General features: G+C 45.9%; 1 protein-coding gene and 1 pseudogene across 1 annotated transcript; both read right to left on the bottom strand.

The window, feature by feature from the left end:
- Positions 1 to 1,649: 1,649 nt before the first annotated feature.
- LOC123856561 (probable UDP-sugar transporter protein SLC35A4) lies at positions 1,650 to 2,967 on the bottom strand (annotated as a pseudogene).
- Positions 2,968 to 3,000: 33 nt separating this feature from the next.
- LOC123856727 (SLC35A4 upstream open reading frame protein-like) lies at positions 3,001 to 3,312 on the bottom strand. Its single transcript, XM_045892846.3, has one exon. It carries the CDS (start codon positions 3,310 to 3,312, stop codon positions 3,001 to 3,003), a length of 312 nt encoding a protein of 103 aa, XP_045748802.1.
- Positions 3,313 to 16,853: the final 13,541 nt, after the last annotated feature.

Raw genomic sequence — 16,853 nt, 5'->3', positions numbered from 1 at the left:
GCCAGAAGACACTATAGTGGGATGCAAATAAAAGTAGTAGGATATTGTAAAACTTTAAAGCAATCTATTCACAAGAGCTTGCCCTATGTCATTAGGATTTTACATATTGCATTTTAAAGCAGATATAGAGAAACTGGAGAAGGTTTTAAAAGTTGCAACCTTTGGAACCCTCCAACCCAGAGAACCCTCAACTCGACCCTCTTTGCTCAAATGGTTTATTCCCCTTCTCTTGTCATTTGCAACAGTACATGCAAAACTGAGTGGCAGAAGAATTCCGATTCAACAGGAGCCACTGTTGAACTTGTTGGGTCCACCTGTAGGGTACACACCTCTGAAACCCAAGTTATATAAAGTAAGTTTTCTACTGTGACAATGCAAAGTTGTAATATGTTGAGTCTACTAAAAAATAACATTGGCACTTGTAGAATTGCCTCATTAACCAGAGACTCACAGAATTGGCTCAATGTCTCCAACAGAACAAGCCTGGGAGTAAATCCCTTTCTACAACTGACAGACACTTGACATTCATTTAGGACTTGGAGGCAGAAACGCAAGAGTGAATAGAGGTCCATTGGACATCTGGGAATTTATGTGGAAAACCAAAACTCATGAAAGATGTTAGAGCCTCTTTTTTTAATTTTTGTTTTTTTTTATTATGTTATGTTATTCACCATACAGTACATTAATTGTTTTTGTTTTGTTTTGTTTTGTTTTTTGCCAATTGCAGGAACCACCTGCACCCCAGAACACTTTATTAAGACTTTATTGCTGCCATAGTTAGAGACACTGATTGAACTACACCAAATTTCCCTGTGCCTGGTTCCAGGTCACTCTGTGTAGAGCTTCCCTAAACTGTTGAGAGCTGGGACACTGCTAGGCAGGGGCAGGACCCAGAGTGAGAAGAACGGTACCTCCTAGGAGCTGTAGAGGGGGCAGCGGGCTTTGAGAGGGTCTTTGGGGTGAGCAGAGAGGTCAGAAGTGTAGCTTTAAGCCAGGGCCCAGGGGCAGTATTTCCTGAGCTGAGTCAAGCTCCAGCCCTCTCTGGGGTTTCCAGAACGAAGGCTGGGTGGGTGTGGAGAGCAGCGCTGTGGAGGGACCTTGGAGCATTGTCTCCAGGTGCTGCTGGAGCTGGGGGGAATTGGAAGAGTGGCCTGGGTGATCACTATAAAAGCTGTGGCAATCGGGCTTTTCTGCATTACAGTGAGGGGTGAATGTCTCTAATGGCGGAGTCATGTACCAAAGCAGGGCTGGAGTAGCCCGCACCAGGCCTGGGGGCAATGGGTCTGCTGGGGTGACCACAGGAGGCAAGGAAAGCCCACTGGTGCCCATACCCCACTTGAAACAACTGCATTCATGCAGGATGAGGCAGGGAGCCTCCTCCATTGGGGGTGGGGTCATTTCCAAGGCCTAGGTATTGATGCTTCCCCAATTCCTTAGAGTGGATCAAACCCAGTCTTCAAGTCTCCTGGGGTAACCCTTCATTCACCCACCTCCAGAGACTAACCTGGCTGCTCTCACCTCCCCAGCTTTTGTCACAAGGCACTTGTTACAGGGCTGGCGGCTGAGGAAGGGTCGGCAGGCCTGGGAGGCGGCTCTCATGATCGTACCCAATCTACAGGGTCAGGAGTCTGGGTGGAGGTGGTCAGGGGCTAGCGGCTGCCATAATACAGGTGCACAGCCACACCAGTGAGCGGCGTGGCCGGGAGGAAGGCCGCCATGAGCTGCAACCGCAGCAGGGCTGCCGAGAGCACGGCATTGACCACCAGTGAGCAGGACACAACTAACAGGCGTGTGATGCTGTGGCCGTGCTTCATGACGGCTGACACGAGCAGTCCGTTTAGTGCCTGGCTCAGCACCGCAAGCGCTGCCCATCCGGAGAAACCCTCCAGGAGGCCCGGGCCAGGGCCACCACCTGCATGCAGACCTAGATGCAGGAGCACATCAAAAGGGTAGAGGAAGAGGTTCTGAAGTGCTAGGGGCAGCCTCTGTCGCTTCACGAGCAGTTCTGGGTACACGGACGACAGGCCCGAGATGGGGCGGGACAAGATGAGAAGCAGTCGGTCCAGTGGAGCGATATGCAGGGGCATGGGGCCAGGGGGTCCAGGAAGGGTGTCCCCAGGGTCCTGGAGGCACCAGCTGCAGTGCTAAGCCCTGGCGTGCAGAGAGGCGGTGCCGGAGACAGAGGCAGCAGAACAGGGCCGTGCTTCCAATCTTGAGATTGCTCAGCACTTGGTAGGTGCTGGGGTCCATGTAACGTTCAGAATAGATCACCAGGTTGTTGTGAGCTCCGTAGAGTAGGGCTGATAGTGCAAAGGGGGCACCCTGGCGCCATGGTGGGGCCCCCTGGGACCATGCTTGCCAGCCCACCAAGAGGGAGAAGGCGCACAGCAATAGCTGGGTTGGCTCCGTCAGCAGCATGGCCGAGGAGGGCCGGAAGGGCAGGCTGCCGTTCACATGGCATGGTGCCAGCAATGGGCATGGGCACCATGGACACGAGCAGCATCAGGGTCCAGCGGGCCTGCCTGGGACGGCCCAGGCCTGGCATACCGCCATCCTCTACACTCGTGCCCAAACCAGCCCCTGGGTGGCCTGTGTAGTTAGCAAGGGGGCAGCGGGAATTGTAAGAAGTTTGGGGAAAATCAGCATGGAGCCAGCTCGCAGGAGGGAGGAGCCATGATGCATCGCTAGAGAGAATACTGAGAATCAGCGTCAGCTTCAAACTCCACAGTCAGGTCTGGAAGAGGATGGGGCTGGTGGCCCTAGAAGCCACAGTCTTGGGGCCAGTCCCATGGGATTAAGGAGGGACGTCCTAACTGCTGGCTGATAAGCCACTGTTTACCCTCTGCAGGAAGGAAAGCAAGGATAAAGGCTATGGGCAAGTTGGAGATAGCAAAAGGGTGATAGGTGGGAAGCCAAATATGGTGCCTGCAGTTGAAAGGCCTCTACCTGCAGGCCCAAGGTGCTCATCCTTCCTCCCCCATGGGATCCAGTAGTCCAGAGTTAGTTAGGCCCCTTTCGCAATGACCGAAGATAGTCCCTCAATGTCTTCTCCACGTTGGGTGCAGCATGTGTCTGAGCTGCGTAGATGCCAGTGCAGGTACCCACAGCAAAGCCCAATACTGCTGATGCCCTGGGCTTGGCCACCACATGGCTGGCTGAGAAGAACTTGAGGAATGGGAAGGACATGAGCGAGCCATCCTGGCTCACACCACTGCTGACTTCATCATCTACACGCTGCTGCAGGTGTTCCAACCTGTTCTTGAGAAATGCCAGGTCCTTAAGCTTGGGCAGAGAATCCTTGTCATTTGCCATCTTCCCCGCTGAACTTGTCCCATTAGTTTTTGTTGCAGTAATCTACGATTCATTGTTTGCGTATAACACCCAGTGCTCCATGCAGAACGTGCCCTCCTTAATACCCATCACCAGGCTAACCCATCCCCCCATCCTCCTCCCCTCTAGAACCCTCAGTTTGTTTCTCAGAGTCCATAGTCTCTCATGGTTCATCTCCCCCTCCAATTTCCCCCCCTTCATTTTTCCCTTCCTTCTCCTAATGTCCTTTGTGCTATTCCTTATGTTCCACAAATAAGTGAAACCATATGATAATTGACTCTCTCCGCTTGACTTATTTCACTTAGCATAATCTCCTCCAGTCCCATCCATGTTGATGTTGAAGTTGGGTATTCATCCTTTCTGATGGCTGAGTAATATTCCATTGTATGTATGGACCACATCTTCTTTATCCATTCATCTGTTGAAGGGCATCTTGGCTCTTTCCACAGTTTAGCTATTGTGGGTTCAAATACTTCTTGTTTTCAGTTTATTTTAGTCTGATTTTGGGTTATCGTTGGGATGCTATCTTCTGGCGGTGAATGACCTTATAGGTAAGTACTTAATGATTGAGTTGATTTGAGTTGATTTTAGACAGTGGGTGTTGATATCTTTCTGCTCCTTCCCATATAGTTGGGGGGTTCCTGTGGGTTCTGCACTGGTTTAAAATTTCTCTCCAGGAGTAAAATTAGCTGGGTAGCAGGGACACCAGTCATGCAAGTAGCATATTCACCTACTGAAGAAAATTCATTCATCCATTTATTCATTTAGTCAGTCATTCAGTCATCTGAAGAAAAAAAAATCTGCTAGGTTTTTGTTCTTCAGCAGGAAGAACACATGTTTCCATCCACGTATCTTTAACAGTTTACTTTCTTCCTTCCTGCTCAGCCAAGCAGCATTTTCCCTGCCTAGAGGGAAACACAATACCCATGGATCTATCCTTGGGGCACATACTTATTCTATTATGCTCAGGGGTAGATCTAGAAAACTGGCTGGACCAGAGTTTCGAATGTTTTCATTTACTGAAAGACAGTGGATATATGGAGACGGTGGATGAATAAATATTCTTCCTTTTCTTCAGAAAGTCAGCAACTGTTCTATGAGCTTGTGCTTGTCTTTCCTCATTTAGTATTCTCAAGATCCATGAGGTCCCTGGTATTATTCTCTTCATTTTATTGATAAGAATGTGAGATCAATAGAGAAGCTCAAGATCATATACTGACAAAACTTAGATGCTCACATGGTCTTATTTAATGTTTCCTTTCCTTCTACTTCCTTTCTCCCTCCCTCCCTTCCTCCTTTCCTCCCTCCCTCCCTCCCTTCCTTTCTTCCTTCCTTCCTCCCTCCCTCCCTTTCTTCCTTCCTTCCTTCCTTCTTTCCTTCCTTCCTTCCTTCCTTCCTTCCTTCCTTCCTTCCTTCCTTCCTTCCTTCCTTCCTTCCTTCCTCCCTAGTAGTTACTGAGTTCTGTTACATGACAGACTCTTTTAATTGGTGCAAGATAAGACCTGTACCTTGTCCCTTAGGAAAGTGGAGTCTAGTGCTAATGAGAACCATGATTGTCCTGTTTTAAGTGCTACCGTACAAGTGTGCAGGTATTGTACTAGGAGTCCAGAGGAGTAGTAGTTAATTGTTTCATCTGTGCTAAAGGGAGTCAGGAAGGGTTTTATAGGAAGATTGACATTTGTGTTAAATCTTGCAAGTTAAGTTACTGTTTGCAGATTGAAGGTAAAGAAGCAGGTGGGATTAAGATTTAGCAGGGAATTCAATGTGAGAGAAAGGATAGGCTGAAAACATGGTTGAAATGGGTTGAAATTGCTGATTTCCCATGGCTAAGGGAATAGGATGGGAGTGGGCAAAGTCCAGGCAAGGGAGCTTCTTTGGGACAACACTGGGGATGTCAGCTTTCAGGACAGTGTTTCTCAAACTTGAATAATGTATGTTCCACTTCTAAAAGGAAAAATTACAATCCCTATCTATCATTCTGGTTATTCCCCACCGCCCCCACATCCATCTCTACCCTTCTTTGCCTTGCTCTGTGGCCCAGAAGGCTGTCCTCTATGGATTGCACCATCCAGGTTCCCTGGCCCTCTGCTTATACGTGGTTGGGACAGTGGGGAGGCACTGGGATGATCAGAGAGTGGTGGGAAGAGAGAACAGGTACTTACTCCCCTATCCCTTCCCTGTTACTGTGCCATGTTCTGGAAGCAGTTCAGTTTCTCTAGGCTATAGCTCCTGTCAGCATCCCCTCTCCCAGCTGTTCTGTCTCCTTCTACATTCCAGTAGACCTATCTTCACCCCTCAGCCCACTGTTGCCAATTCTCGGATTCCTTACTGACTGTTGTTCTTTCCCTTAACCCTGCTCACACCCCTTCATGAAATTCTCTTCAGTTAAATCCTTCTTCAGGTAAGTGCTGTCTTTTTCCTGTAGGGACCCTGACTGATACACACATCAACCCTCAATGTTGACTAAAATATTTTTATTAGAGCATAGCTTTATATGTACACACATATGAAAGAATGCAGTTTTTGTGGCTCTAATAAAACTGAAAAAAATCAAAAGAAATGTATAACTAAATGTACATGAAACTAAAAGCCAATAAAATAAAAATTTGAAGAGTTTGATGTGGTACTCTAGGTTGTTAGTCTAAATTGCGGGTCTGTGTGGTGCTGAGCACCACAGTGCAGGCTTTTTTGTGTTTGTCCTACTTCTGTTACCGTGTGCCATGTGATGACTTCCACTACACCCTTCGTGCCTGCTACTGGGAAATCTTCATTCATACGGTGAACACTGAGGTCATTTGACCTTCACTTTGAAAGAAAGCATAATGTATGTATTTAGTTGGCCCATGCTCTTTTCTCATTAGCTTTCAGCATTAAACAAGTACAGCTTGTCACCACCACTGTCTTAAACACAAACACAAACACTTAATTGCTTGGCAGTATTCTGTTAGAAGGTGAGCATCCTGATGACCCAGAAAATGTGTCTGTTAATTTTTATATTATCAGAAATGAAAACATACATTAGAAGCATCCCTAATATTACTGACTTATGTCTGAAGACACCCAGGTGTCAGGTACCCAGGATCAAAGGAGGGCCATGAAAGGTCAATAAACAGGAGACCAATAGGATCAGATTTGCCTGGGGTAGGGAGAGGGGATACTGGAGGCAGGAAAACAGTCTGGAAATCATCCAGTCCATGGCTCCTTCTAGTGCATCCCAGCTATAATATTAAAATGTGATTGAGTGAAAACAGGGGTGCTTGGGTGGCTCAGTCAGTTAAGCGTCTGATTCTTGGTTTCGGCTCAGGTCCTGATTTCACTGGGCTCCCTACCACTCCCCTTGCTTATGCTCTCTCTCTTTCCTCTCCGTCAAGTAAATAAATAAAATCTTTAAAAAAATGTGATTGAGTGACAACAGTAATCCTCTCTCCCCACAACCCCATCCCAAATTAATCCAGCCACACCCCTTATAGTCTTCCTGAATGAGGAGGATTACTGCCAATTAAGGGGCAGGAACTTGAAGGCCAGTGATTGGGAAACATTGTGGAATAAGCAAGACTTAATCTCTCAAAAATGGGAAATTACAGACCAAAGGGTAATAATGAAAGAGAACGAGAGGTACAGAGATTGATTCATTGACAAGGCAGTAGGAAAAACACTCCACAGCGTTTAGAAAGCCTGCACCTTGGAGGATTCATTCACTTTTCTTATATATAAAATGAGGGAGGAGGATTGAACCAGAAGATCTTTAAGATGTGCTGTAGCCGTATCACCCAATTTCAGTTAAAAAAATAAAAGATGATGTAGGCTTTGTGTGTGAGCAGCTGTGCCTACCAGGAGGCTCTCTCTAAATTAACCTCTGAATTGGTTCCCAAACAAACCAGAGCTCCTTTGAAATTTCCGAGTCTTCTCAGCACTGGATATGTTGCAGACTCCTCTCCCTGAACTCACCTTTTCTTGGCTGCACAGTGGAAGCACTTCAGAAGGAGGTGAGGGTTTCAAGCTTGCAGAGGTCAGAATGCACTGAGTCCTGAAATAGCCTGATGAGCAACAAAGCCATCCTCGGCATCCTCTTCCTGGGGAGGCCTAAGATGAAAAGAAGACCTAGTGAACCCCCATCTTCTTTGCCTACTTGTTGGGGTAACCGTGTTGAGAAGGGGGACTCATTGGCCATGCCTTCCGTTTCTAGAAAGGAGAGACCATTTCCTGCCTTTCCCCACACCAGAGAAATTTTGGAGAAGTCACTTCCAATCCCTCTGTCCATTCCCTCCCCCTGCACAGGAGAAGTAGCCAAGCCAAATGTTTAGTATTGGAGTTCTACCAGGTCATCTTTGCTGGTACCTTGAAGGTAGCAATCAGTCCATCAGCATCCTTGTTCCTGATAGTGGTCTTCTGGGCTTAGGTCCAGTGGGTGCTTGCAGTTCCTATCTCTTCAAGGTAGGCACACCTGGACAAGGGGAAGGTATAGGGTGGGAAGCTGCATTTCGACCTCAACAAAAAAGCAAAAAGCTGTATTGTACAACCCAAAGCCTTACATTGTGGGAGCTATGGGGTTATTTCCCAGATCAATAAGGGGGCTATTCAGTTCTCAGTTTGCTGGTGATCTGTGTGTCTCCAGGTCTCCAGAGGGAACAAGGTGAAGGGCAGGAATAAGGGACATCAAAGCCCTAACACACATCACTTTCCCTCTCCCTGGATCAATCCCCGCCCTTACTTGCCATCAGCCAAGCGCTACCATATGGGGCTGAGTACACCTCCAAACCCTCCATGCAATGCCTTGGGTGCACTGATTGCCAGAGATCATCTAAGCCCCTGTGCATGGGCAGTTGGTGCTACTCTGGGCTTGTGGGTGCCACAGAGCCCCTTAACTATGCAGAGCTTGGATTGGCTGAACATTGCTAGCTGTCCACTTCTACCTCTTCTAGGAAAAAAGAAATCTATTATTGCTCTGCCTGATCTGGTCCTGGATGGAGAGCTAGCAATTACAATTCACCAGGTGGCCCTAAGCTTTTTCTTTGCTTTTAGGGGCAGAAGCAACTGACAGAAGTGTTAAGCTCATTAAATCTACCCCATGTGGTACAGGCATGTTATGGGTCTTTTTCTACCTGCTTTCAGGGGGCAGACTTCTCCCCCACCCTCTGCAGTGCTCAGATAGGATTAACTAGCTCCTTGGCTCTGCATACAGGTGTTTTCCTGGACTCTCGCACATTCTGACTATTGCAGCTGCTCTGGGCTATGCAGACAGTCTCCCAGCTGCTCTCCTGGGGCCCCGTGCCTGTCGGTAGGAGGGGATTAACTTGTGCTCTTCCAAATTATCAAACCCTCCTGAGGAGCAGGTGACGCAGGTGAGGCAGGCGGTGAATTCTGTTTCCCACATTTCATGATACTATTTTATTTTAACCTGACCCGGCTTGCATCTGTGCAAATAAACCCAGGGCATTCTGAAATAGCTCCCTGTGCTGTCAGCCAGGAGCAGAGAACAGCCTCCCCTTAGTTATATTCATCCGTGTGTTGAACCCCTCACGCCTCAGAACACTCGTCTCGAGGGTTTTCATATAGCCCCTGGTTTGGGTTATTTTGTTTGTTTGTTTTTCTGAATGTTCTCCTTTCTTGGTCTCTCTAATCACACTATCAGAGAAAATTGTTATTAAATTGATAAATATGGTCCCTGATTTTTCCTGTGTTCCCTGTGTCTCTCATCTCTCTCTCTCCCATCTATCTATCTCTACACACACACATACACACACACACATACACGCGTGTGCACAATTAAAAACAGCAGTCCAGGTTTTAAAGTTTCTAGTTTATCCTTATAAGATTCTAGCCCTCTGAAAAGTGAGGGCCAGATCTATTCCCAACTATTTATCTATAAAATGTTAAGCCTCGGGGTGCCTGGGTGGCTCACGTGGGTTAAACATCCAACACTTGGTTTCAGCTCAGGTCATGATCTCAGGGTTGTGAGATCGAGCCCCACGTCGGGCTCTTCGCTAAGCGGGGAGTCTGCTCGGGATTCTCTCTCCCTCTCCCTGTGCCCCTCCCCCTGCTCTCTCCCCCTCTCTCTCTTTCAAAAAAAAAAAAAAATGTCAAGCCTCCTCTCACCTCAAGGTTGGGAAAACTGAGGACCAATCCCTGCGTACCAGGCACTGTGCTGATGGCTTTGGGTGGCTTCTCTCCTTACTCCTCATGACTCCAGGGCAGCATTGCTGTTATTATGCAGAGACATTATGCAGAGACAACAAGGCTTTGAGCAACCTGCCTGAAGTCACAGAGTTGGCAAGTGGTTGGGCTAAGGTTCAGCCCTAGAGATCAGACTGCATGGCCCATGTTCCTCAGTATGGTTGTTTACTGTGCCCTGAATCGATTGTAATTCCTGGAAGAAACCTAGTTTTTATTTTATTTTATTATTTTATTTATTTTATTTCGTTTCATTTCACTTTATTTTTTATTCTAAGAGCAGGGAGCTACAGTCTCTTATTTTTGGTCACTCTAAGCTTAATGGTTGCGCCTAGAACTAAAACTTACCTGTGGCAAATAGTTTCTCAAGTCTTAGAGAGAAAAAAAAAATAAAGCCCTCAAATACATGCTTGCTTGTACCAAGAGCATTTACTTGAACCTAAATCAAAAAAATCCCATTTTTCCTTTTACAGATGTAATTGTCACATATGTTCATTATGGATTCATAATGAGGGCCCGGACAGATGGTGCAGACTTAAAATGACACACACTGCAAGCAAGTAATGCTTGCCCATAACAGAGCTGGTGCTGTCCTTGAAGGCACTGTGGGGCCACGTTCTGGAGATGGAGAGCAGCCCTGGGGCTGGCCTGGCTTGCCTGGGGGCCAGGAGGAGGTCGCTAGGCCCAAGGCCATATTTAGCTGAATCTTAGATTAAGGTTTGGGGCTGGTCCCTGTATCTTTCACGGCCTTTTGGGCATCCTAAGAAATAACCTAGTGACCAGAGGGGTAGGAATTCGTTTTTCTAGTGAGAATTAGGGCAGGCAGAGTCTCGGGGGAGACAGGCGGGGCCCGGACTTTCTGTCAGAGCCCCTTCACCAGGGGCTCTCTCCTGTTTGCCCCCCACCTACGGCTGTTCCAACTGGTCCTGTGGACTTGACTTTTCTGCTCTTTTTTTTTTTTTTTTTTTACCCAGGGCTGGGGGAGGACGGGGTACCGACACTGGTGACCCGAATGTGTTTGTTCATACCGATGTTATGGAGTGGAGGGTCATGTGTTGTCACTCAATCCCTACAGGTTTCAAACTGTGTGTAACTGTTTACAATTTGATTTTCATTCAAAGTGGGAGACACCAGATTGGAATTGAGGTCCGTTTGATTGCAAAGCCTGTGAATTGTCTAATATAGACTACTGCTAGTGTTAGATTCTGTTAAACATTGAATCTGTAATCCTCTCCTCGGAGAATAGTAATGATTTTTTTTTTTTTTTTCAGGAGCTTCTTAAAAGGGAAAATCTGAGATTAGACAGGTGCCTAAGCAGTGGGGGTACTTGAGCCTGGAGGAATGAGAGTTCTCTCTGGTTGGAGACCATCCCCATGGCAGACCTTCAAACCACAGGGTGCACATTGCCCTCTCACTTCCCGATGAACTCTGTGAGTTCCTCCATGCTCCCCTTCTCCCCTTCAGGCTGCCTCTGCCTGGCTGTCTCATGGGCTGCGAGAGGTCCAGAAGCCTTGCAGAGAAGCCCTGGGCTGCTGTGGGAAAGTGAGCGGCCATTATGATTCTCTCCATGTGGCCACCCACCTATTCAGGTAGCATGCATGTAGGTTGGTTAAAACAAAGCAGAATCTGGAGAGTGGGCTGTAACCACAAAGGTCACTTATTTGGGCTTCTTTTAAAACTAAAAGTCCTTTTGCAGGTAGGAAGTTTTAAAAATCAGGTGACCAGATGACTATCCTTTCTCCCACCTGCCGGTCCTGAGCACTCCTGAAAGAAGAAAGGAAGTAGTAAATTGTGTGTGCTTGCTGCTAAGGTTGTGGTCATTGATAATTTGTAGGTCTTTTATTTATGTAAGATGTGCCTCACAAACTTCAAATTATCTATCCTACCAATGAGAAGGAAATAAACCTTTGGTCCCTGTTATTTTCACTGGCTGTCGGAAGAGTTTGTAACGACATAAACTGTCCTGGAAAGAGGCAGCCAGATCCTATGTAATGGTCCCACCCTAGATGCAGTGGGCTGGATGTTAGGACCCATGGGCCGTCTTGTTGGCATTCCATCTGCCCCAAGTCAGACAAGCCGCCACCATTTGCGAGTCGTTCTGTATCTGCAGAACAAACACAGTGCAATGTGTTCTCCTTACTACAGAGAAATGTTGTGAGATCAAATGAGAAAACATGGTCAAAAGCCTTTTGTAAATTTTGAAGTGCTTTACAAATATCTGAGGTTTCAGAATAACATATTCATGAAGGGTTTCAGAACTTGAGCACTGTTGATATCTTGGGCCAGATCATTGTTTGGGGAAGAGGGTTGTCTGTGTGTTAGAGGATTTTGAGCAAGTCTGTGCTCAACCTGTGGATGCCATAGCATCCTCCCCCTGAGGTACCCTCCTCCACCCAGTCTCAACAAGCAAAGATGTCTCCAGACATTGCCAAATGTTCCCTGGGGGCAGATTTCCCCTCCACTGATTAAGTGTGGCCTTGACTCTCTGAGCCTTGGTCTCCTCACCTGTGAACTGGGCATAATAGTAATAATCACACCTACATCATAAGTATTATTGAATTCAGTATGAGGATTAGATGACCTAATGCACATAAAGCAGTAAACAGTGTGTGGTATGCATGGTAAATATCAGCAATTATTTGCTATTATTTGAAAAGCATGAACTTAATGCTACTTTTGAATATAAAGATGAACCTGGTGGTGGATGGTGGTGGTGGATGGTGAATGAGCCACCATCCATACAGTAGGCACCCCAGGTGTCTAGTTAAGAAATAGTGATGGATTCTCTCCAAAGCATCTTCAGGCACATGATCAAGAATGGGCATTGGCTTGTGGCTTGCCTGGGTCAAGCTATCTTTTATGAGTACTCTGTACTACCCTTCCTTGTCTCTATCCCTTTGCTGAGTAGTATTATCGATTCCAGTCCCCCCCATATCCTCACTATCCAAACCCCCTGCTTACGGCTTTGTGGCTTTCTCCTTGTACTCCAGACCTGCTTCTAAGATGTGATCTGATCAGCTCATTCATGTCAAGGATATCTGTACAACTTAATAGGTACCCTTCACAGGTGCATTTAAAAAATTTTAAAGGGCTTAAATCAGATAATTCACTTTAAGCATTAATATATATATTGTACATATATATATATACAATGTATGTATGTACACACACATATGGCTTTCTGATGATGCATGGGTGATTTTTATTTGTTGTTAGATTTTTTTTATCTGATGTCCCATGTGAATTTCAACTTTTCCCTTCTGTGACTTGGAACATTTTTATTAATTTGATGACACTCCATATGATCTCAGAATACAGAAGCAGATCGATGGAGTAGTTTATAGGACTGTTGGAGAAAGAACCTCCTTTTGTGTTCATATTGGCTACAGCTTCTTTGCAAAGAGTTGCAGTTTATGCTAGGCTAATAGAGCCCAATCCCATCACCTTGAGTCTATACTCGAATGGAATGTTAAGGTAACTAGCCCTGGGACCATGCCTCGTCAGAGAGGCTTGGGGCAGGCCAGGAGGGACTTGAACCCTGATGAACTCTCCAAGAGCCCTAAGGTTATCATAGCTTCCTTGTGACAACCGCCTCAAGTCAGAGACCAACGTCCTTCATAATTGATTTTTCTCCAGTTACCAAACTTCCTGTTTTTGCACTAAGTTTTTTTTTTTTCTCCCCCATGAAACTTGCGTGTCTTTTTAGCTGGAAATGGAAGAGATTAGGAGAGGTGATGATCTAGAAAAAGATGAGCACCTCTGCCAGCCATCCGAGCACCATTTAAATGCTTCTTCTTATTACAGTGCTTGTACTTGAGGACTATGTCACACTTCTGCGGCCACCAAATCACAGTTTGCGATGCCACTTCCATTATAAACCCCTGTTTTCAGGTGCTCATGACAGGCTGGAGGGAAAAATCACTCTTGGGGCTGTAATTTCTCATATCTGTTCTCACCTCCGAGGTGAAATTCTTGTTCTAAAGTCTGGCAGAAAGCTCTGTATCTGTGAGCGTGTGAGGTCTCTCACATGACCCTTGCGGGTAGGGGTGGGGGTCGGGGTGGACATTTCACAGGAGTGACATCTGGGAAATTCAGGGCCCTCCCTCCTCTGCCTGATATTTGGGAGTCAGAACCCCGTGATGACATTGTGGACTCTGTCCTCCAGTGATAAGGTGATTTTCCAAGTCACCTGATTTATCTGGTTCCTGGGTATTGAGGAGAATGCCTTAATTCTAGAAGCAGGCAAGTGAAGGAATTCTGCAGGGAAACTTGGATTTGATCTCACTGCATTGGTCCGGGCACCCTTGTCAAAGCAGAGGTTCGTCTTGCCATCACTTTCGTCTGAGCTGAGTCTTGAACTCCTTTCCAGCCCTCTTCTACCAAAACCCTAATTTACTATAAAACCTGACTCATGTGTCACCTTCTCTGTGAGGCTCTTCACCTTGTCATCTCAGGCCAATCCCTTCTTACTCTGTATTCTTACACTGTGTTATTTGTATCACTCATGTAATGCCCATTTTATTCTACCTCGATTATATGTATTCTTGTGTCTTCTGCTTATGCCCCTCCTGCCCGTTAGCTTGCAAACTTCCCGAGGGTAAGGACTCTTGAATTTTTGCGAACACTGCAATGCCTCATGCATATTCGGTACTCAATAAATGCTTCTTAGATCGCCATTTACGGAACATCAGCCATATTGCAGCTCTCTGCAAAATGATAGTATTTGAGATTTCGAACAAAAACAAAAAACTGAAATGGATATAATTCTTGCCCTCTGAAAACATGTGTTTTCAGAGGTTGTTTAGCAAGAAGGCAGCAAAATGAAAAAAAAAATAAAGCTAACCAACGGATATGGGATCTGATGGGAGAGTTCTGGCACTCCCATGGGCGATGCCTTCGTGAATGGAGAGGGCAGGATGGATCTGTGATCCTGAAAGAACTTGTGGAAAGCTGTGTTCTGGATCCATCTGCTCCAATAAGGTAATGGAAAGATTGTTTTAAAAAGCGATCAGTGGAGGGTAATCCAAACTGTTTCCTGTGATAGTTTCCCAACTGTTCTTAAAATAAATCAACTTGCTGTTAGACTGCTGGGAAAAATTAGTCTTTGTAGTGACAATTTACCCCAGGAGAGCTCGTATTCTTCTTTAAAATGGACCCCATGATACCCTCGTTCATGCAAGATTACCGAAAAGTAAAGATAACTCAAAATACAACGTGTGTCTAAAAGCAAGTTTTAAAATATTGTCCCTCCCCCATCCTCAGCATCTCTATTATTAATGTCTCTCTGCCAATTGATTGCAGCTGTTCCTTGTCTTTTTTTGTGTCTCTGTTATATTGAATTTGAGGTTTGTTCTGCTGAGGAGACCCAGCCTGACAGAAAGGATGTGGAAAAATGATCAGAGCCAGTCCTCACTCCTTAATTCCATCTGCTGCATTGCTCCCTTGAATGACACCAGGATCCAGCACGCAGATGAGCCATTGTATGCTTCTGTCTCTGTGCAATTGTTACATTTGTGACCCTATTACCGAACAAGCTATCTCTTTGGATAGAGTAACCCTCTGGTCAATTTTCAAATGCATTTGGAGGTTGGGAGATCTCAGCTTCTGTGATTAAATCCAACTCAGGATTTAAAAGCAGGCATTCTGCACATTGGGATAATTAATTAAAGCTTATCCCACTTCATCCCAAATCCCTGTTGACCTATTTTAGGTGTAATGTTTCAAGGGTTGTGATACAAAGGTGGAAACAGAGTCAGTCAGCAGCGTCTTGCCTCCCACTCCTTCCCTGCTTTCCCTCCCCATATTCCCTCCTTCCATGCCCAACCATCCCACCTGGAAGTTTCACTGAGTTCAAGGTTCTTTTTTTAGAAAGCCCGCCAGATGCGAGCTTGGCACTAGGACTCCAGTAGAGAGAGCGCTGAGATCCAGGGAATCAGAGAGGTTCAGGCTCACCTTGAAGGCAGGGAATGTGCCTATCCGCATGACCTTGAAAATGTTAGGTGTGCACACTCAAAGAAGAACAAGAAAAACGTCCCAGTCCCCAATGGTGCTGTTACTATGCTGAAAGCCTGCTCTCTCCTTCTTTCTCTGCCCTTCCCCACCTCCCCCACAACCTCTCTTACACACACACACCCACACACACACTCCACACACTTATGCAGAGGAAAGAGAAGAGGAGAAGTAACAAATAAATGCAACAAAATGTCTGAACACTCAGAGACAACAAAGCCCTCCCACTATGCTCTCTATTCCTCCTTAACTCTAGAAGGGAAAGGAAAAAACCAAACAAGTGACCTGACCAATTACACAATTATGAAATGGGGTGAAATGGCATTCAAATAGCTTTAGAGAGTTGTTCTTTACGAAGAAATTTTCACTGTTCTGTGGCAAACACACTTTCTTTTCCTTCCTTCCCCCTTTTTTGACCTCTGCCGTTATCTCTAGATTTATCAGCAATACTAGATGGCTTTTTCACATCAGTAAGCACCATCCAAAATATAACAATCAGAAAGAATCAGAGAAAATAAATCAATGTCCACAAACAACCAACCAATTTTGGCAAGTACAATTTATTCATAAAAGCTACAGTTCGCTGGGGATTCTTTTGTCTTGCATCCACAATGTCCTTGATTCAGATGCCAACTTGGTGAGCGCCAGGTGGCAGCCAAGATGGGAAGACACGCATTGTTCCATCTGGGTTGCTTTGTTCCCCTAATGCCTCTGGTCTCCCTCTTTTTAATCTCAGAGGCACACTTTATTCTAGAATTTCTATAGGATTGTTATCCTAACTAATTGAAGATAGAAATTAGAGTTGAGCCGGCCTTGTTTTTTTTTTTTTTTTTTTTTTTTTTGCGGGGTTGGGGTGCAGAGTGAGGGAGTTGTAAAAACGAGGCTTCCTAGTCCTGTCGTTAGGCTTACTGCTCCGAGAATTTCCAATGCCTTCTCCTGATCAAGCGTATCATTGCCCCTCAGAGGTCATAATCATGCACCAGCAGAAACCATCTTAGCAGAAAGACTTCCGTATTTCAGCTCTATATTCTGTCTAGGATTAATTGCATATTTTTCCCAGAGGGACTCTGTGCTTCCCAGCTGAGGCTACACGTATTTTGTCTTAGATACTTTCTGATGTTTCAGTTTACATTCATATTCCTAAGGATTTCTCTTCCACCCTTTCCGAAAGCCTGCTTGGATCTGGGGTGCAAGGGGGAAGCTACATGCCTCGCTTTCCAGCCAGGGCCTAGAGATAGGGGAGGGGGAGGAAAGAGGAGAATGGAAGAGATCATCGGCCACAGATATGGGTGGGAGAGGAAGATGGAAAATGTACAACAAAAACACTCTTTTACCAGTAAACA

This window comes from Mirounga angustirostris, unplaced genomic scaffold (assembly GCF_029215605.1).
Source record: "Mirounga angustirostris isolate CCGP_5_RB_7025 unplaced genomic scaffold, mMirAng1.0.hap1 SCAF_13, whole genome shotgun sequence".
NCBI classification, from domain to species: domain Eukaryota; kingdom Metazoa; phylum Chordata; class Mammalia; order Carnivora; family Phocidae; genus Mirounga; species Mirounga angustirostris.
The sequence above is the reverse complement of the archived record's forward strand: the minus strand, read 5'-3'. Positions and strand labels throughout refer to the sequence as shown.

Bases quoted from the DNA above. Each gene is read 5' to 3' on its own strand.
- LOC123856727 (XM_045892846.3), bottom strand. From the start codon at position 3,312: ATGGCAAATGACAAGGATTCTCTGCCCAAGCTTAAGGACCTGGCATTT.